At 42.6% G+C, this 21282-nt stretch overlaps 1 protein-coding gene across 1 annotated transcript; it reads left to right on the top strand.

The window, feature by feature from the left end:
* The first annotated feature begins 7073 nt into the window (after positions 1 to 7073).
* LOC119657206 (histone H2A.V) lies at positions 7074 to 15832 on the top strand. The gene is made up of 4 exons (XM_038064014.1): positions 7074 to 7227; positions 7390 to 7467; positions 7631 to 7744; positions 15387 to 15832. The coding sequence occupies exons 1-4, from the start codon at positions 7225 to 7227 to the stop codon at positions 15570 to 15572; spliced, it is 381 nt and encodes a 126-aa protein (XP_037919942.1). The 5' UTR covers positions 7074 to 7224; the 3' UTR covers positions 15573 to 15832.
* The last annotated feature ends 5450 nt before the right edge of the window (positions 15833 to 21282 follow it).

Genomic DNA, 21282 nt, shown 5'->3' on the forward strand with positions numbered 1-21282 from the left:
TTTGGTAGCCCACACACTCAATATAGTGTTGGCATTGCCATCTCAGAGAGTTCCGGTGATGCCATTAAAGAATTCGAACGATTTGTTGATCCGCTGATGAAGCTCACCAATATATCAGCTGATCGCACTATTTACTTCTTCACCACGTACGAACCATAGACAGGTCGACCTGATGCCAAGAAAGATGCCTTCTGGCAACTTCTTGATGAAAAGACTTGTCACGTGCTTGCTGATAACTATATCATCATTGCCGCCGACCTTTATGATCATATGGGTGAAAAGGCAGACGGCAACAGTTGCCATAACGTGAAAGGGTTTGGAGCGCGCAATGAGGGTAGCGAGCGTATAATCGATTTTGCGGACACCCATGACCTTGTACTTATGAATACATGGTTCATCAAACGATTACCTCGTCCTCCTACATTTTATAGTGGGAACAGTAAAACGCAAATCGACTATATTCTCATAAGACATCGACATCTTACCACCGTCACTGATTGCAAAGCCGTTCCTTATGAGACCATCGCACCTCAACATCGGCCGTTGATTGCCGTCCTACGAATTAAGCCCCCGATAAAACAGCGTGAGGAACGCATTTCGTGAGAAGAAAGAAGAAATTATCTCACTTACCAAATGAAAGACACGATCCATAAAGCGGCCCCTGCAACCCTCGGGGTCACCAAGCTAGGGTAGCGACACCTGACATGTGACATTTTACCTGTTTAACACTGCAATTTCCGAACGACTCCGAATATCCAAAAATCCCTTTGCCCATATATTCTACAATATATATAGATACAATTGATGTTAATTTAGCCGTAATAAATATCGGAAAGATTGCGAACACAGTACACAGTACTAGGAAAAGTGGTCTAGTGATGTACACTAAGAACGTTAGGTGAAGCAGCTACACGCTACCTACCTCATCAAGAACGAAAAGCTAGCTGGTCCAAACAGTCAAACATTTAGCAGCACATCCCTGCTCCAAGCCAACGTGGAAGCACATATCCCGGAACAATATTAGAAATACTGCAGATTGCTCTGGTGTTGTTGGACTAAGATAGGTAAGACCTGGGGACTTTCATCATAATGGATTTGTTGCATGTATCCATTCATAATAAAGCCAAACTTTATGTATGCAACACTTGGCTAACCACAGAAAGCTGCTGGCGCAGATTCAAAGGCTGGGTTGCTTAAATATTAGTAGAGCAGTGAGTACTACGCCAACCGGGGCACCCGAAACGATTCTAAATCTACTCAACGCCCTTCTCACTATTCATTTACAGGTGAACCGGAGAGTGACTGACGCCGCATATAGATTTGAGATCATTATCGTGTGAAAAGGCGGAAGGAATCATACGGTCATGCTTGCGCGGGAAATACTCTGGGGGTCGTGATTCTCCTGACTCCTCCTAATGAACCACCAGGTTTCTATTTGAGAAGAGATAATCTGTCTTATTACCAAAAGAGGAAAATAGTCAACAAATGGTCACGATTCTTTTGGGATTACTAATCCTCACCGATGGTTCAGACATGGACGACGGATCGAACACAGGGATGTTTTCGGTAAATTCGATTACAGAACTTGAAAGTGACAATCATATTTCCTTACTCATCACCACTGTGCATTCTCTGCCTCTGGAGGGCGTTTTCGGATTTCCAAAAGTCCGCAAGCTGAATAGACGATTTTAGGGGATGGCACAATGGGCCTAACAAACATCCTCAGCGCTAGGAGCTGCGGTCCCTAAATAACTAAAATAAACTAATTATCTCTTCCAAAATTTTCTAATAGCGTAGTCACTCTGCGCTTAGATTGTTGAGTGAGATTCCACTGGCTGCAAACTTTCCATAAAGTTTGCACACCTGAAGCACACATATGCGCCATCGTTCACGGTTCACTGATTTCGTTTCCTCCTCTAGTGTTCTGCCCCAAATAATTTTGGGTCGACAAACTACTCGGCCATCTTGGGAGAGTGGGTTTCTCTGCATGGAATAGACAGCAATGTAATTGTCGCCCCTCTTTAATACGTGACCTATTCATTGCCACTTTCGCCTTCCGATCATATCGCCCACAGATGGCAGGCCTGTGCGCCGACCAAGTTCATTGTTTGAAATAGTATTAGGTCAGTGTACTCCGTGACACCGTACACTGGTGTGAGTGGCAAGTGTTGACGACGCCAGGACAGAACAGGCTTATCTTAATGTTGAGATAACTGCATTTTAAAATTTCAGACAAGGAAGCGAAAGCAGACCTACTACTGCTAATTCCTCCAGCAACATCCAACTGGTGTTATTTTCAAAATCTCAACTATCATCCTCTTCTTCCACTCTCTGGTAAACGCCTCAGATTCCCAAGATTTGCGTATGGGTGGAAGTAGCAGATCCGTAATAGCTGCAGGTGCAACGATGAATAACTCTGGGGGAAACCCAGCGGCTTTACTCTGTTTGAGTGCATTGATGGCCAAAATGATTTCTCTTCTGCTTAAAGGAACAGTCCGCATCCTCATGTTACGTTGACTAGTCAATTCATCGACAAGGTTGGAACTTCACCGGATATGATACGACTGATATGACTAAGAACCGTGGTGAAGCGTTCTATTCACCTATGCAGTTGCTCGTTATCATGGATAAGCAGTCGACCGTTAACGTCTTTGACAAACCGTCGAAAGATTTGTGACTACATGAGCGTTCTTTCGTGGTGCAGTATATACTCCTGGAATCATTGATATCTGCGGCATCTTCAATTTCTCTGACCAGTGCCATAATAAATTACTTTTGGTCACAGCATACACTACATTGAACTTCCTAGGATTTCGCATGGCATCAAAGCTAGAGCGCGCTGCGCCCACCATCACAGGTAGCGGTAACAGAGCCTTCAATCCTTTCCTTTCATCGATCCCTTTCTATGATACCACAATCTGTTAGATCTTATGCCGGTCCTTTGGGACCTGGCCTACGACTTGGCGGGTAATTCACTGTAACTGCCATCCGATCAGCAAGTTAGTTTCGCCACTGTCAACTAGATCATACAAGCAGTCGATGTTGAACTTGGGGGGACGCAGGCAAAGCAAACGATGGTGATTAATTTTGAGAGCGCTTCTCTTGCCACGCACGTATAGAAGACACCTCCTAAATCAGTTGAAACCCGATTGGCCTTATGGTAAACTCTATGCTCGAACAATGTACTACCAATGGCGAGGTGGTGAAAGTTACAGAAATCCACAAACCTTCCCACAATTATCATGTTTCCCCATCATAGGTCTGAGCAAGATATTATCAGATCCCACCTGGGCATCCAGATCACCCATCAAGATCGCGATGTCACCCTGATGAATCCTCTCCTGAATTCGCGTCTGTTACTACTTAGTTTTCCAGACTGCAAAAGCTCTGTGTCATAAGTGTGGCAAGAATGAGAGGAGTACTCTTCTAAAAAGTACCACTATCTAACTTAGCTTAGGCCCAGAATATCCACCTTATATCGTTGGAATTCTCGCTCGAGTTGGGGAAGTCGAGCTTTCTGCGGACCCTCGATCCAGTTTTCGATAGCCAAAAGTTTTCGGCGTGGTCAGTCCCTATCTGAGGTGTCGTTGACGTTTCGGTAGCAGTCAAGTTTCGAAAATCGCACGTTGCTATCCCTTTTAGTCGCTTTTTACGACAAGCAAGGAAGACTTTGAAAAGAACAAAAAATAAAAAAATTTAATCCAAAATATACGATGAGGACAGTTAATTTCTGAAAAGGACAAGGATGAAAAAAATTCAAAACTGCGATAATTTATGAGAAGAAATACAGGAAGCGCGAATAATAATGATTACATGCTGAATATTAGCAATATAATTGCGAATAAGTGCTCCCCGGTTGTAGCTTCTAATGTAGCCCTTTGGGCTTCGAATCTGGGGCAATGAAAAAAGACGTGTTCTGCGTCCTCTACAATATTTGGGTAATATGGCGAATCATCACCCCCAAATCGATACAGATATGCTCGATAGCCTCCATGTCCGCTCAAGAATTGAGTTAGGTGGAAACCTACTTCGCCGTGGGGTCGCTCGATCCATTTCCGGATGTCCCATATGATTTTGTGAGTCCAGCGGCCTTTTCTGACTCGTCCCACTTCTCTTGCCATTCCGCGATAGTTTCAGTTCGTGCGAACTGCCGCCAACGGGCAGGAGATTCTCCGGTGAGATACGTTCGATTGTAGAGTCGTTGTATTTCTTTGGCCAGAATCTCAATCGGGACCATTCCTGTTATCACGCAAGCTGCTTCATTGGATATTGTTCTATAAGCGCAACATGTTCGGGGTACACTTATGCGATACGCAGCTCCAATCTTCCTCTTATTTGCTATATTTTTTCAGTGCATCTGCCCATACTGGGGCTGCATACAGTAGGATCGAACTGACCACCTTCGAGGAGTCGACGGCTTGACCTTAGGTCACCTATATTTGGTAGCATTCTCACACCCAGCGCTCCGATGTTATGTGCCTTTGTTGCTGCACCCTCCTCATAAGTGTACTTAAGTGCGGGCTTGGAATGAATTGTTTGCGTTCCAATTTTGATCTTCATAGAAGTGCACTTTCTCCGCTTGGTAATAAGTACTATGCTCTGCGAGCTGTAGACCAACAATTTCTAACCAGGATTTAATCTCATAGACTGCTTCATTTGCATAAAGCTCGACTTCTTCGAGAAGGCGTGCAATAACCGTAACACCAATATCGTCCGCGAAACCAATGGAGGCCACACCAGTAGGAAGGTCTAGGGTCAGTACTCCGTTATACATAATAATCCATAAGAGTGGCCCTAGGACAGACCCTTGTGGAACTCCGCATGTCGTTTGGTATGATTTCATTCCTTTATTTGATTCACAGCACAGAATCCTATCGATTAGGAAGTCGGCAACGATACGCACCAGGTACTTCGCCACGCCTAAGTTGATTAGGGACCCAAGTATCTTGCTCCTTCTAGCGGAATTGAAGGCATTCTTCACATCAAGTGTAATCACTGCACAACATCCAGCAGCCAAGTACGGTCTTAGCTGTGTTAGCTACTAGGACAAGTGCATCCGCTGTAGACCTCCCGTTCGAAAACCGAACCGATTTTCGGAGAGACCGCCATCCTTTTCGACAATTTGAATTAATCTGTTATAGATTACTCGTTCGAATAGTTTGCAAGTATTTTATAGAAGGCATATCGGCCTGTAGTCGTCCTAGCTTCACCCAAAAGTTTGTTTGGCTTGGGGACCAGTATTAATTTTTGCTTCTTCCATTGTGTTGGAAATGCTCCTTCTTTAAGGCATGTGGTGGACGCCTCGGCAAACATATTTGGAGCTATTTTCACTGCTTTATTGGGGATGCTATCCAAGCCAGGTGATTGATTTCAAACAATTTTATTCGCAGTTTCGAGGACCTGCTTTTCACTCGGCGGGGTCTATCTCGACAGTGGGAAGGTTAGCGGTACTCACACTTTGTGGGAAAAGACCCGTGACTATTTCATTAAACAGATTAGGGCAAGAAATCGGTGGGGAGCGTTTGCCTTTAGCTATTTTTGATTATGTGACAAGGAGCTGTCATGTACTCGTTGCTCCTCATATCTTCTTCTTTTTGTTCAGTCTATGTCTCGTTCACAAGCGGGGTCGGCTCGTCGTGATCGGTTTCGCCATTTTATTTTATCAAATTCCTGATCAGGATGTAATCTCGAGGCCTTTAAATACCCATCCAGCGTATCAAGCCACCGATGTTTCGGCCGGCTTTTTGGTTGCTTACCATTGACTTCGATGTTCAGACCAATATTGGTAAGTGAATTCTCGTTAGCGTGAATTACGTGACCACACCATCGAAAAAGCCGCCGACGCAGTTTTCCTACGATCGGTGTAACTCCATACCGATCGCGAATATTCTCATTTTGGACGTGAACAAAACGTGTCACACCACCAGTGCAATGCAATATCTTCGGCTCCATTACCGCAAGACGCCGTTCATTGTTTTTATAGTCGGCCAACACTCAGAACTATAGAGAGAGGCAGACGGACGACATTGCAGTGAATTTTAGATTTTGGACGTGCGCTGATAAGTCGATCACAAAGAACACCAGTTGTGGAATGCCACTTCATCCAGGTTGCGTTAATGCGTGAAGTAATTTCTTTACGTAGTTCCCCATTGGTTGATGGCATTGATTCGAGATATTTAAGATACTTATATCGGGTCAATAATATCAGCCAATGGAGAACTGTGTTATGCTGCTCACATAGGGAAACACAAAACCTTTTATACCTGAACCGTAAAGCTTTCGGTTTCCCGACTTCTTTGTTTTTTTTATCTATAGGAAGTCAATTTTTCTGCAACCACCTGAATTTTGAGTACCGGATGTTAAATTGATTTTAATTCAACCAATAATAATGATAATAATATGTTTACATGTTTACATATTTTTGTTTTGTGGAAGGAAGTAAATATTTGATTTTTTATTTCAATACAAAGGAAAGATTTGTTTTTTGAGCACACATTGCAAGGATTTCGACTAAATTGAAGTTTTAGAAGTTTTTATCATGTTAATTGGTCTAATTGGGAGGTTTATAAGGAACAGAGTTAAGTAAAACGAATCATTACAAAATAAGCACTGAAGAAGGACACATGTTGTGTCCGAAACCCGTCTTTGCTACCTCAACATAAATAAAATTCCATAGTTTAATCGGAAACCTTTCCTCTTTAATAGTTTTCTTTTTATCTAATATCAATTAACAGAAAGTGTCGCTGCAACTTGTTTTTATGTTTGAATGCAACGGTATCTATGAGAATTTGTAAGTTATCAAAATATAATCGACTGGATTGGGGCTGCACTAAACGGTTACGTGCCGGTATTGAATTTTCGCCAAGAGCACTTCCATATTCATAAAAAAAAATAAACTAAACTGATTTGGAAAAATCAAGCGTATACTAATCTACATTGAGCACTTTTTAGCGTGAAAGGTTATCATATCTTTTGTAGGCGATTTCCCGCCACCGCCCAATCACGTCTTCGATACTCGAAACTGCACGAAAAACTTGACGAAATCTGCTTGGCGCGCCACCGCTCAAGTGCACAGCCGTCGCAAACCGTGGCGTCTCTCCGCTGGCTCTTCTTCGCTCATTTGTTACGGGATAGTGCAGTCGTGAACGTTTCGTCTATTTTTGCCGAGTGTGTATTTTCGAGTTGATTTAAGCATTTTAAACACGATTCCAACTCTCAATCGATATGGTAAGTGAAGTTCAGCTAAATAAAACGTACCAGCGCAGCTAGGAGCTCCAGCCACTGGACGTTTGGGTAATTTGTGGAAAAAATCGAACCCGTTGTCAAGTTAACCTCTTCGTGCGACTAATCGGTGTGTGCGGGTTTCTTTTTCTCCGCAATTCTTTGCAGGCTGGCGGCAAAGCAGGAAAGGATTCGGGCAAGGCTAAGGCGAAAGCTGTATCACGTTCAGCGCGCGCCGGACTTCAGGTGAGCATATTCGCTTCCTTTCAGGATTCGTTCGCGCGAACCGAATTTTTGGCGGACTGTCAGTCCCATGTTCAGGCGAGCGGGCGCCTCGTCGGCGGAACTTTCCGACAGGCCGTGTCCGCGGCGATGGCCAATTTTCTCATGTGCATTTTCTCCTTTTCAGTTTCCCGTTGGCAGAATCCATAGGCACTTGAAATCCCGTACGACAAGCCATGGGCGTGTTGGCGCGACGGCGGCGGTGTACTCGGCGGCTATCTTGGAATATCTGACGGCTGAGGTAATTTCGCTTGCACGACCCCAAGCCAATGGCTTCTGGCTGAAGTGGCTGGCGACCGCGGCAGCGGGCTAAGTACATTTCGGAAAATTGTGGCGTTTGTGTGAGTGTGCGTGCGTGTGCTTGGTTTTGGCGGCGTCGTTACCCGCCATTTTATGTGTGCTGGCGATATTGAACGTTTTCTGTGCATTTTTATCTATTGTAACGGGAAACGATCAAGGAGGAATGCAATTGTGCGATCCCGGTTAACGGCGTTCGCGCTGGCAGTTTGGAGGATTTTGGCGGCAATTGCAGGAGTTAGGTTAGCGTTTTGGCGGCAAAGTTGTTTGTAAACAAACGGACCGAAATGTCCTGTCAAGTGGACGGGACACCTTCATTGTGATTCAAGCGCTTATCATTTGATGCGCTATCTTGGCAAGGACAATGTGTTTACAGCGGAAAGAGGAGAGGAGGGAATTGGTGGTTTGGAACGGTGATTGCAGGACTAGTGGATCTAAAAATAGCTTCTTGTGTGCTCCTTATTGGGCTATAGACGACGTTTGTCTACCTGGCATAGACCATGCAGAATTAGTTGAGTTCCAATTAAAAACAAATCTAACATCGTAAGTCTTACGACTTCGGAAAGCCTTTACATGAAATATTCCAAAGGAGCTCTCCGTGACATAAGGCTTGCTACAAGTGATGAAATAGATGCAGCAATCTTTCGAATAATAATCGTTGGCGCAACAATTCATATTGGATCAGGACCTTGAACTGTGTTAGAGGGCTTCATTCAAGACCGTAAGGGTACACTGTAGGAGGCCATGTGGTCAGCATTGCGCTCGCCCGAGATTATTACCCTGATTTGACTCAGGTACTCATTCACAGCTGAGTCGGCTGGTATCCGACGTCAAATCACGATACAAATCTCATTGCAACCAGTGGGATTTGAAGCGCGACCTTTCGTACGACAGCCTTGCGCTATAACCACTCAGCTATCCCGACACTAGAATAATTATGCTTATGTTATTCTTGTATGTAGGAGAAGGACTCTTAGATGAAGCTCAATAATTCTAGATCACTTTGGAATTTGGTGTGTAGGAAAATGTGAACCAACTTCAAGATTTGCGAACCCCAGCTGAACTGAACTTACATTATGCATTTATCAAATGTACAAAATTGTCTGTCAGCACCGGCAGCAGTTCAAATTGGAGAAGTGTTGCGCAGCTTATCAAATTTCGTTCATCCGGAATGTTTTTTTCTGTATGAAATACTTTTTAGACACATCCTAGCTTTATCTGTGAGCATAGGAGTCGCAATTTTATTTAAGGTTAAATTAAACGAAGGTTGTCATACAAAGCCCTGATTATAGACAATTTTTCGCGAAAGTCCTTGCGAGAAGTAAAGGATGCAAAGTGGATCCCTTATCACTGCCATATGTCTTTTCGGAAGCTGGATCCAACATGATTTGCCGATGTCGACCTCTAGGAAAGCTATCCGACGACATGCAGATAAATTGAGCAGGACCAGATGGTGTCAAATGATTGCTTCTTTTGTTAAACATCATGCAATGAGCAAAGGAGATAAAGTCTATATCCGAGTAACTAAATTTTCACCACGAACTTTGGCTGAACTGCTGTTTATTTCTTTGCTAATTCGTTATTTGCGTCATTTAATAGTCCAAAAGTCCTACTAGAGATTCAAGAAAAGTTTTACCACGGCACCTTGTTCTAAATTATACGTTTGCATAGTGACAACCTTCAGCATTACTTGAATTTTAATAATAATAATCGTTGGCGTAACAATCCATATTGGATCAGGGCCTTGAAGTGTGTTACAGCTCTTCATTCAAGACCGTAACAGTACACTACAGTAGACTGTAGGAGGCAATGTAGTCAGCATTGCGTTCGCCCGAGATTATTACCCTGATTTTACTCTGGTACTCATTCACGGTTGAATCGACTGGTATCCGACGTCAAATCACGATACAAATCTCACTGTCACCAGTGGGATTTGAACTGCAATCTTCCGTACGCCTTGTGCTCTAACCCACCCAGCTATCCGGATACACTTGAAGTTTATTTATGACAAATAACGCAAAAAGCTTGCCTGTGGAATATAGATAACCGGAAATTTGAAACTATGACTGTCTTCTAAACGTTGCTATATTCTATTCCTTTGGAAATTATGCTTTTTAAATTTTGTTTCGGAGCATATTGGAAGCTGACCTTAAATTTTTAAGGGTAAAACAATACCTTATTAACGGCTTACTCTGTCTGTCCGTCCGTTACACGCATTTTTCTCAGAGATGGCTGTACCGATTTACACTAAATTTGGTGGAAAGGTGGGAACTGTGAGCGCTCACGCATACCGTGAGTTACATAATTCTAACTTGGATTTTAGGGGGTCTCCAAACATAAAAAGGGGGTGTACATTTGTTTTTCTATCAAATATAATGTGTGTATGGGGTATGTGGGGTATCAAATGAAAGGTCTCAGTAATATCCGAGGCCGATCTTACTTTTGACATTTGCTGGAAAGGCGGGGTATACGGGAGGTCGAAAGTGATCATTTCTTTAACGGATCCATTCACAGAAACTATTCAATCGAAATATCTGAAAAAATTAGGAGGCTGCCACTATATGATTCCTAGGCTCCGAAATATCCTCCATACCGATATCTGTTCAAATAAAGTTACTAAAACCCCAATTAAAGAGAGGTTCTACATTTGAAAGCCAAAATCATGTCTATTTTTTGGGAATTGATTGCAAAGGATCTAATAAAGATATCGACACAAACTCTTTTTTTTTTTTTTTTTTTTTTTTTTTTTTTTTTTTGTTATTGAAAGGCACATCCTACTTTCACACTGCATTTGTGAACAAATGCAAAATTGAATTCCACGACCTGCGAAATGAAAATGTCGCGAAAAAAACATAGGTGCCATTCCCGTTTGGCATCGACCATATTGGTTATTTGAAATAAAAAAAAAAATATATTTTTTAATAAATGGTGGTCTTAGCTATGATCAACCGAAGCGAATTTGTTTAAATAATGCAATTTTGATAAAAAAAAATTTGTACCCAATGTGAAAGGCAAACAAGCAAGTCGAAACCCATGAACAAGTCGGGAAACCGGAAGTTTGACGTTTCAGGTATAAAAGGTTTTGTGTTTTCCTATGGGAGGAGCATAACGCAGTTCTCTAATGGCTGCGAGCATTGACTTGAGATATTTGAATCACTCAGTTTTGTCAATGGCAGTAACCTGCCCAGAACTGAGCGATTTAAACATCTCGGGTCAATGCTATCAAGCCAATGGAGAACTGCTTAATGAAATTGCTTCACGCATTAACCCAAACTAGTTGAAGTAGCATTCCACAACTGGTGTTTGTGTTCGATGTATCAGTGAACGTCTCAAATCTAAAATTTACCGCAATGTCGTCCGTCTGGCGCTCTCTGTAGTTCTGAGTGTTGGCCGACTATAAAAGACAATGGACGGCGTCTTACGGTAATGGAGACTAAGATGTTGCAGTGGACTAGTGGCGTAACACGTTTTGATCACAACTCAAATGAGGATATCCGCGATCGATATGGGGTTACACCGATCGTGGGAAAATTGCGAGTGAGGCGTTTTCGATGGTGTGGTCACATAATTCGCGCTAGCGAGAATTCATTTACCAATATTGGTCTTCATACCAAAAGGCCAGCCGAAACAACGGTGGCTTGATATGCTGGATGGGGGTTTAAAAGCCTCGCGATTACATCCAGATCAGGCATTTGGTAAAATAAAATGGCGAAACCGATCATGACGGCTGAAGAAAAAGAAGATGTGAGAGCGACGAGTGCATGACAGCACCGTGTCACATAGCTAAAAATGCCATTGTCCTCTATTTTTTAGAAAGCGATTTAAATAAATCATTTGGTGGAAAGCCCTGTATTGATAAAAGTCAACCTCATACGTTTCACACTCCGAGTTTAATATTATTAGCAAATGCCAAGAATTTAACCTACATCAGATATAAACAAGTCGAAATACGGAAGCTCGCCTTCGAGAGTTTTGTGTTTAACTTCTGTAAGAAACTTCAATGCACATTTTTCTATCCGTATATAGCTAAAAAATCAAACATGTTCCTTCATCATTTATTATTTTCCAAGCTACGAAATACACAAAAAATACTAATTGAGCCTTTTCATTTGATGCCCCACATCACCATATTTTATAAAAAAAAATTGCACTCTTCATTCACATGTATGGGGAGCCCCATCTTAACACAAAATGGCGCCGCTTGATTGAAATTGATAAGTTTGAACTGCTATAATTTTGACACTAATAGTTGGATTTTCATGGAACTGCACGATACTGCCCTCTATGCCGGTGCAAAATGTTGTACTCCTAGGATGAATTTAAGGGGAGTTTTTCAGTCAATTTCTGAAAGTTGGTAATATACTATTAGTAAGTTTATCTGAGCGACGTCGGACATCTTTCGAGGCTTAGATTTCACATAAGTGTTTTACACGAAACCTAAAAAAGGGCTGGGGAGAAGTATTCATTATTGCGACTTTAATATTTCACGCGAATGTGAAATATTCTCGCTAATTATGACAGCATCTTATTTGCATGACTTTGGAAGCAGTAAATTCGCGCGGAATTGCTAAGTTTAAACTGCTATAACTGGCGTGATTCGCCAGATTTCCATGAAATTTGGCATGTGTATACGAAATATTGTCCTCTATGTTGGTGAGAAATTTGAATGAATTTAAGGGGGTTTTTTTTTAGTTAACTTCTAAAAGGTGGTAATTAACTGTTAGTAAGTTCACATATTTTGAGGACTAGATTTGATCTAAGCGCATCATCCTGATTTTTTTTCTCAATTGAGACCTGTTCTGTTTCACTTTAAGTGTGTACATTTTGACTCCTTACTCGAGCACTTTGCAGCTCACGTCAAAACTAATATCAGATTCCGATACTAATTGAGATCTTTCATTCCCACATGACTGACTATATTCGATGGAAAAAAAATTTACATCTCCCCTTTACATGTATGGGGAGCCCCCCTTTAAACTGCTTGCAAGTCCCTTACTGTATGCATGGGATTTGATAGTTCTCATATGTCCACCAAATTTGGTTCGAATCGGTTTAGCCATTTTGAGGAAAAGTGCGTGTTACAGACAGACCGTGATTCGATTTTAATAAGGTTTTGTTTTACACAAAACCTTAACGGTATAAAACTTATACATTTATCTGCTATGCAAGGGCCGTAAAGCTCACCCTCCTCGTCCTGAATTTACTCCAGGTTGGCCACATTCCTCTCTCTCCACTCAATTCGATGAAAATCCTTTGTTAAAGTTCATCATCGCCAAAAAAGACCTGCCTCCCCGAATGTAAATGTTTGGAACACAAGCATCCAATAAAGCCCTTGAGCAACTCATTGTTATTTTGTATATGGTCGCCTAAACATCTTTCTGATGCTAGACTTTCATAAATTGGTTTCAGTAGTTTGACAATTGAGGGATTTATGGGCACTTTTGCTTGTTCACGTTACCGATTCACAGGCTTACAAAAGTAGCGGTGTGCGGTTTTGCGCATGGTATGGTGTGCACCTGTTGGATCCTTTCTTTCATCTGACAAAAAGATTATCGTCCGTTGCCCCTTCATCCAATTCAACTGTTCCCGAACGGTGGGTTGCTGGCAATATTGACCCATCTGCAGATCCGTGGGCCATCAGTGACTGCTAGATTCAGATGAGATCGGACATTCGGACTGTCACTGGTCGTTTTTGTTGCTCATTATGATGGCACTGGTTGCAGCAGATGTCGCATTTTCGATAAAGAAAAGTTAACTTACATTTTTTATTAAAAAATCTCTTCATCAATTGTTAAAATCGCGTGTGCTCCATTAAATAATTAAATGTAGAAGACGTTATAGTTAAATATTCAAGTTAATCGGGTGAAAACTTTTCGTCGATTGGTCGTTTCACTTATACTTCAATGTTCAGACCAATCTTGGCGAGTGCATTCTTGTTAGCGCGAATTACGTGACCATACCATCGAAGACGCCTCTCACAATCTTTCCACGATCGGTGCAACCCCATAACGATCGCGGATATACTCGTTTCTAGTTCAAAGGAAGATTTTCGTCTTTATTATCGCGAGACTTTATTATTCATTATAGTAGAGCACCAGCAATCAGAACCGTAGAGGGCGATAGAGCTGTCGTTTGCGGTAAATTTAAGATTTGAAACATTCGTTAATACGTCGGTCACAAAAAGCGACAAATGTGGAATGTCGCCTCATCCAGGTTATGCTAATGCGTGAAGCAATTTCATAAGGTATTCATCATTGGCTGATGGCAATAACGTTGCTCTGAAAGTAGTTTCAATCTTCTCAAGGGTGTTTCTACTCAATTCTGTTGGTACTGAGAGCTTTTATGACAGCCAGAAGATTGTCGAAACTCAAAATCTAAACTCGGCAAATTTTTCTAGTATGACCAATAATTGGCATCTCCTCCCGGTAGAACTCCACATTAAATATGTTGCAGCGTGCAGTCCCGTCAGATTACGTGAGTGCGGATGCTGGGCAGTGAAGTCCTACGGCCACAGCAACATCCTAGATGAAATACCTCGGGAAATCTAGGTTTCCCCCACGGACAGCCTTGCTCTCAGCGACGACGTCTTCCGGGTTGGTGGGGCAGTACAGAGACGCGCTGAACCGTCTGGGCGGCACGCTCAAGGTAACTCTCCTCTGGGTTCCCGGGCATAGGAACATAGAGGGCAATGAACGGGCTGATGGATTGGCCAGGCAAGGCTAAGGCTCTGCTCTTGGCAATCTCTTCGGTGAATACAGTCGGGGACCGAGTCTACTCGCACTACCTAGCAGCCGCAAGGCCTAAGATGGCGAAGGCTTACAAGCTGTGCCAATTCAAGGAAAATTTGGCCCGCTTATAACATAGTCCGATCACGAGAGTTCCTGTGCCAGACGCGTGCAAATGCATTCAAGATTACGGCGGTCTGCTTGTGGTACTGGTCCATAGGGAACCATGCCGCTAGGCTCGGCATACCCTACAATTAGCATTGCCAAAGCTGCGAAGAAGGAAGAGAAACCCTCATGCACTTCCTCTGCGATTGCCCATCTCCGGCTAGAGTCACGCTGCGGACACTGGGTAAACCATCCTTTGGGGATCTCAGAGAGATTTCTAGCTACAGGGTGGGAGAGCTGCTTTCTTTCATGAATGCTACGGACTGGCTCTGAAGATGCGAACCGGCTGGACTCTGCCTCCCTGCTCCCATAACAACAGTTACGATCTTAGGGAGTTTGTGGCATCAAAACGGCACACCAAAGCGCTAATTGGGCTCCTCGGCGGCCACTGATACCTACCTACCTACCTACGGATACTTTATCGCTTCATGTGCAGGGGAATTGTGATTTACATTTTCCGTTTCAACTAATTGGTCAGGGTTAACACGGGATAATTCAATTGATGTGCCCTTGAAATTTGAGGAAAGATTGCTCTTTTTAGGCGTTGTTGAAAGATCAACATACAATCATTTTGATTTAGCTAACTCTGGATATGAATTATGCAGAAGTGTGAATGAGCGACGCCCAATAACGCATTGCCATATCCCTAGAAAGGACTAGTTTCATCTTTATCAATAATTTCTTCTTCCTTTTCAGGTTCTTGAATTAGCAGGAAACGCATCTAAAGACTTAAAGGTGAAACGTATCACACCTCGTCATTTACAACTCGCCATTCGTGGAGACGAAGAGTTAGACAGTCTCATTAAGGCGACGATTGCCGGTGGTGGTGTTATTCCGCACATCCACAAATCCTTGATCGGGAAAAAGGGAGGTCCCGAATAATGATAATAATAAAACAAAATCAGATAATGAAAAATTTCACTAAAACAGAATAAGTTCAATATATAATTAAGATATATATTTTATAATTTTCTTCATTGTGTTCATAGAAAGCGAAAAATCTTTTACATCCATTCTTATTTTCTCGAAATCTAGGGGAAAATAACTTTTTTTTTTCAATGGTTTTAATGACTTTTAACATGATATAAATAATAATAAATTAAGATTACTATCGGAGAATAAATTAAGTTGAAAACTTTCAATTTCAAGCCCTTTATGTCCCGTTTTCTACCTTTCACTAGAATCTATTTGAATATTTCACGATCTTGAAGCTCATCTAATGCATTCATTTGATTTCGTTTGAGATTCGAGAGAGGTAAGCATACTTGATTATCGTCACAAATTCACTTTCGTCTACTAACATACCAGCAGACTATCCACGCTCGTGTTCCAAAATAGCTTAATTACGCACAATAATCGCCTATGCTCGCCGTCTCTTCAGCCGGAAAAAGTCCTTTGTTTTTACTTTTCGCATTTTGTTTTGCAGGAAGAAAAATATACATTTACACCTGAAATAAATCTTCCTAATTCACATTGCATTACATTCATTTGATTTCGTTTGAGATTCGAGAGAGGTAAGCATACTTGATTATCGTCACAAATTCACTTTCGTCTACTAACATACCAGCAGACTATCCACGCTCGTGTTCCAAAATAGCTTAATTACGCACAATAATCGCCTATGCTCGCCGTCTCTTCAGCCGGAAAAAGTCCTTTGTTTTTACTTTTCGCATTTTGTTTTGCAGGAAGAAAAATATACATTTACACCTGAAATAAATCTTCCTAATTCACAGTAGCTGTGAAGATAACTAACTGTACAAAGCAAGTTTTGTATGAACGAAGGGCACCCAGAGTTGTATTGCAATCACGAGTGACGTGAATAGAATAGGAAATTTAAAGGACTAGTGACGCCAAAAATGTTCATTAGATATCGCTTTTCCTTGTAACGCAGGAAGAAATGTTTGTAACACGTGTCATCATAGTACAACTACACTTTTGATATATTTCTGTTTCTCTCTATTATTCCTTTTCGATTGAAGCCATTTCTGTGCTGTTCGATTCTTTGTTTTTCTTCTGTAAAGTTGATTAAATTTGCCTCAATTTTTTGTTATATATGTGTTTGTTAATGCATTAGTTCTTGTACACTTCTTTACGACAGAATGACTTCACTGATCACGATTTTTTTTTAATATCTTCTTTATTATACGCAGTTTGGTATTTTTGTATTAGAATATGTCGTTTATTTTTCAATAAATATTAAACGCTATTTTCGATTTATTTTAACTTTTGATTTTATTGGAAGGCAATCCTCTCTTAATTTAAAAAAATTTCCGATGTGTTCCTGCCCCCATTGATTTCATTAGATCCATGATCAAGTTGCCTTGCGTGAGTATTTCTTGGCTTTTCCGGAATAATGGATATGAATAAGTGGTTAAATATAGTCAGATACGGGATCTGGGAAGGTAAGGTAGTGACGGTTTTTAAATAGAATCAATGCGTGAACAGATACTTTAAACAAAGCTAACGTGAATCTTTGAACATTCCAAAAAAATACAGTTCAGGCACTTACAACTTCTATACCATTGTATACTAACGGAAAAAAAACTGCTTTATATTGCCCGTGATCATCAACGGCGCAACAACCGGTGCCCGGTCTAGGCGTACCTTAATAAGGAACTCCGGACACCCCGGTTTTGCGCCGGGGTCCACCAATTTGATATTTCTAAAAGCTGTCTGGCGTCGCTCCATCCCAGGCTGGTCCCTTATCTTCTTTTTCTACCATAGATATTGCTCTTATAGACTTTCCGGGCTGGATCATCCTCATCCATACGGATTAAGTGACCCGCCCACCGCAACCTGTTGAGCCGGATTTTATCCACAACCAGAAGATCTTGGTATCGCTCATAGATTTCGTCGTTATGTAGGCTACGGAATCGTCCGTTCTTGGCGAAGTTTTTAGTTTTAGTTTTTTGCTAAGAACCCAACTGGCAAAATCATAGTCTTGTACAGTAAGAGCTTTGACCCTATGGTGAGACCTTTCGAGTAAAACAGTTTTTGTAAACTGAAATAGGCTCTGTTGGTCGCCAACAACCGTGTGCGGATTTCATCGTGATACCTGTTATCGGTTGTGATTATCAACCCTAGATAAATTTGAAATTTTCAACGGTCTCAAAGTTGTAGTCTCCTCTCTTTTTTCGTTTGACCAGTAGGATTCGATGTTGTTCGTTCTTTCGGTTGCCACCATGTACTTCGTCTTACCTTCATTAATGTGCAGCCCAAGATCTCGCGCCGCCTGCTCGATCTGGATGAAGGTAAACTATACATCTAGGATTGTTCTTCCCATGATGTCAATATCGTCAGCGTAGGCTAGTAGTTGGGTGGACTTAAAGAGGATTGTACCTCTTGCATTTACCTCAGCATCACGAATCACTTTCTCGAGGGCCAGGTTAAAGAGGACGCATGATAGGGCATCCCCTTGTCGTAGACCGTTGTTGATATCGAATGGTCTTGAGATTCTGCTACTTTTATTTGGCCTCGTACATTGGTCAGCGTCAGCCTAGTCAATCTTATCAATTTTGTCGGGATACCGAATTCTCTCATGGCCTTGTACAGTTTACCGTGGCTATGCTATCACAGGCGGCTTTAAAGTCGATGAATAGATGGTGCAACTGCTGTTCATATTCCAACAGTTTTTCCATCCCTTGCCGCAGAGAGAAAATCTGATCTATTGCCGATTTGCCTGGAGTGAAGCCTCTTTGATATGGGCCAATGATATTCTAGGCGAACGAGGCTATCCGGCCTAGCAAGATAGCGAAGAATATCTTATAGATGGTACTCAGCAACGTGATACCTCTATAATTGCTGCACTGCGAAATATCCCCCTTTTTCTGTATGGGACAGATAATGCCCCGTTGCGTCATCAGGCATTAATTCGCTGTCCCATACTTTGAGCATCAGTTGATGAATCGATTGGTGTAATTGGTCGCGTCCATATTTAACCAATTCGGCTCCTGGCGACTTATGGTTTTTAAGCCGGTGGTTTGCACGGACTGTTTCTTCTATACTTGGTAGTGGGACCATTTGTCCGTCGTCTTCAGTTGGCGGGGCCTCCAACTCGCCGATATTTTGGTTGTTGAGCAGTTCATCAAAATACTCAACTCATCGCTCCAATATGCCCATTCTGTCGGAGATCAAATTTCCCTCTTTGTCTCGGCAGGATGATTATCGAGGTGTATAGGGCTTCATCATGCTGACTTCTTGGTAAAACTTGCGCGCCTGGTGCGGTTACCTCCTGTACTTTTCGAGTTCATAGACCTGTTGGTCCTCCCAGGCTTCCTTTTTCTACCTGTGAAGATTCTCCGCTCGACGGAGATCATAATAAGTCAATGCGCGTGCCCGTGTTCTTTGAGAATGCAACATTACTCGGTATGCGGCATTCTTCCGTTCCGTTGCTAGCTTACATTCATCGTCAAACCAGTCATTCCGATTTTTCTTGCGGCTGGGGCCAAGTATTTTTGTGGCCGTATCAATGATAACGTTCTTCAGGTGGTTATAAAGATCATTTGTTGATACTTCATCTCCAGGACATCTGTTAGCTGCGGTTATTGCTACATCCATTTCGCCCTTATATAGTAGGTGGTATAGAGGGCTGTGTTGTGAATGGTTTCAGTATTTACTCTCACCTGATTGTCAGAGGAGATTGTAGGTAGTGTCGCAATTCGAGCTCGGAGCGATAATAGCAGGTTTCTTTTTTGGCTAACTAAGAAATCTACTCCGAGCACATGGTTTACTGGATGGTCACTCTAATATATGGTGTAGTGGCTCTTCTCCAGGAAACCAGTCCCTGTCCAGCGCATCTGTTGCAACGCTGTTGCATCAGCTTTATATTGGGACAGGGTATCGGCTAGCTGCTCAGCAGCATTCGGTCTGTACAGGAGGCGCACGTTCCATGAGAAAATGCGCAAATCGTTATTTCGTTGTCGTTGCCGGGTTCGTCGTTTTGTAGTCCATCCTGTCCGAGGCTTCTTCCGTGGTTTCGTAATTTTGTTTATCCGTGTAGGGTTGTCAGCCCTACTCAACCCTCAACTTTGAGGACCTTTTGGTACATTTAGGCGCGAGTGATGGTTAACCTGTATTCCTCTATTACATCTTCATATCAATTATCTACTGCTATGTGGCTAACAATCCGGCATGCTTCCCATCAGGGTCGGGGGCACAGTTCCACGCCGTCGAAAATCAAATAAATGTACTTATCAACTATGTAGACCTGATTTTAGCAACCAACTTCAGGGCTTTGTTCGGAATCACGTCTAATCCCAGAGCATTATTGTCCCCAATTTGTCCACAGATTGTTCGTAGTTCTTCCTCGGACTCTTCGGCGATTGAGGAGACGTTCTGTTGAACCGCCGGTTAAGGTTCACTTTTTTCCTGCGGATTGATTGATTTTGAACAACAGTCGCGGGCACGTGACTTCGGGTGGTTTTTATCCACGAATCTTGTTCATTACAACCTTATAAGCAGCGCCACACAGATTCGTATTTGCTTCAAGGCTCAACTACTTGCAACAATTCTTGAGGCTACCTCGAAAATCGTGGTATCACTTCTCCGAGTATCAATGTTCTGGCTTCTCTCTCCTCCTTTGATGAAAGATTTCTTGTTTCCACTAGTAGTTCGGTTTCCCACTGTGGTGGAACTTCCGTCGCGGCATTGTGGAGTCGCATGTCTCAGTTACCCGGTAACATAACTAGCTCACTTTTTCAAGCGCCTTTCCGTTCGGGTCGTAACCTCCTTCTAAAGCCGCCAGGAATATCTCTTCCGCTAAAGCTCCATTGGACCACCCAGCTATCCTGGCTTTTCCACTTCTGTTGCTCACTCCACTGCCGATTTCTCCGTTTGTGATGTCGAGAAAGGTCGTTACTGTGGGTGTAGAGTTCACTTACCCGCCAGTCCAGTGCAATGATTTTAAGGCTGTGACCTCTAGCTTTAAACACTAAGCCGTCTAGCAGCTTCGCATATTGCGCTAATTTTGCACTAGGAATGCCATTGTTTCTTGAATGGCCGTCCACATGCCCATATCACTACGTTTCCAGATGAGTCTTTCACCCACGTAGCACTAACATAATTTCGGTAAGGTTCGCAGATTACCGCCACGTCCACATTTGACTCCCGAATGGTTTGCGAGAGCAAGTCTTGAGCTGCCTCGCAATGGTTGGGATTAATTTGTACCAATCTCATTAAACCGTTCGCTCCCACCAATATGCCGGGCACCTACAACCACCTGCACCGTGTCGGTCGTTCACTCTCCAGTACAGTCTTTGTTAAGGTGGTCCTCTTCTCCATGCTTCCTGCACCTTCCGACCTATCGTGCTCACTAGTACATGCTGCTGCAAAGTGACCGAGGTCGAGGCATATTCCGCTAAGGTTGAATTGTTCCTCTAGCTCAGCACAAATATCCTCTCATGATGTGATTTCGTCTAGGGCTTTGCACTCGAATACAATCTGTTGCTTTCGAGCTTTTACTTCTGCTTGCTCACCTAGCACCTTTCCACCTGATCGCGAAAACTATGCGTTGCATTTGTTGCTCCAGCATGAGATCAACCTTTTGCGTACATCTGATACGACTCACACTGCCGCGCAGATCAGTCAATTCCGG

This window comes from Hermetia illucens, chromosome 5 (assembly GCF_905115235.1).
Source record: "Hermetia illucens chromosome 5, iHerIll2.2.curated.20191125, whole genome shotgun sequence".
NCBI classification, from domain to species: domain Eukaryota; kingdom Metazoa; phylum Arthropoda; class Insecta; order Diptera; family Stratiomyidae; genus Hermetia; species Hermetia illucens.

What these genes read in the sequence shown, in the direction of transcription:
- LOC119657206 (XM_038064014.1), top strand. An exon ending in CAGCGCGCGCCGGACTTCAG is followed by an intron (nt 7,468 to 7,630) that starts GTGAGCATATTC and finishes TCTCCTTTTCAG; the next exon opens with TTTCCCGTTGGCAGAATCCA. An exon ending in TGGAATATCTGACGGCTGAG is followed by an intron (nt 7,745 to 15,386) that starts GTAATTTCGCTT and finishes CTTCCTTTTCAG; the next exon opens with GTTCTTGAATTAGCAGGAAA.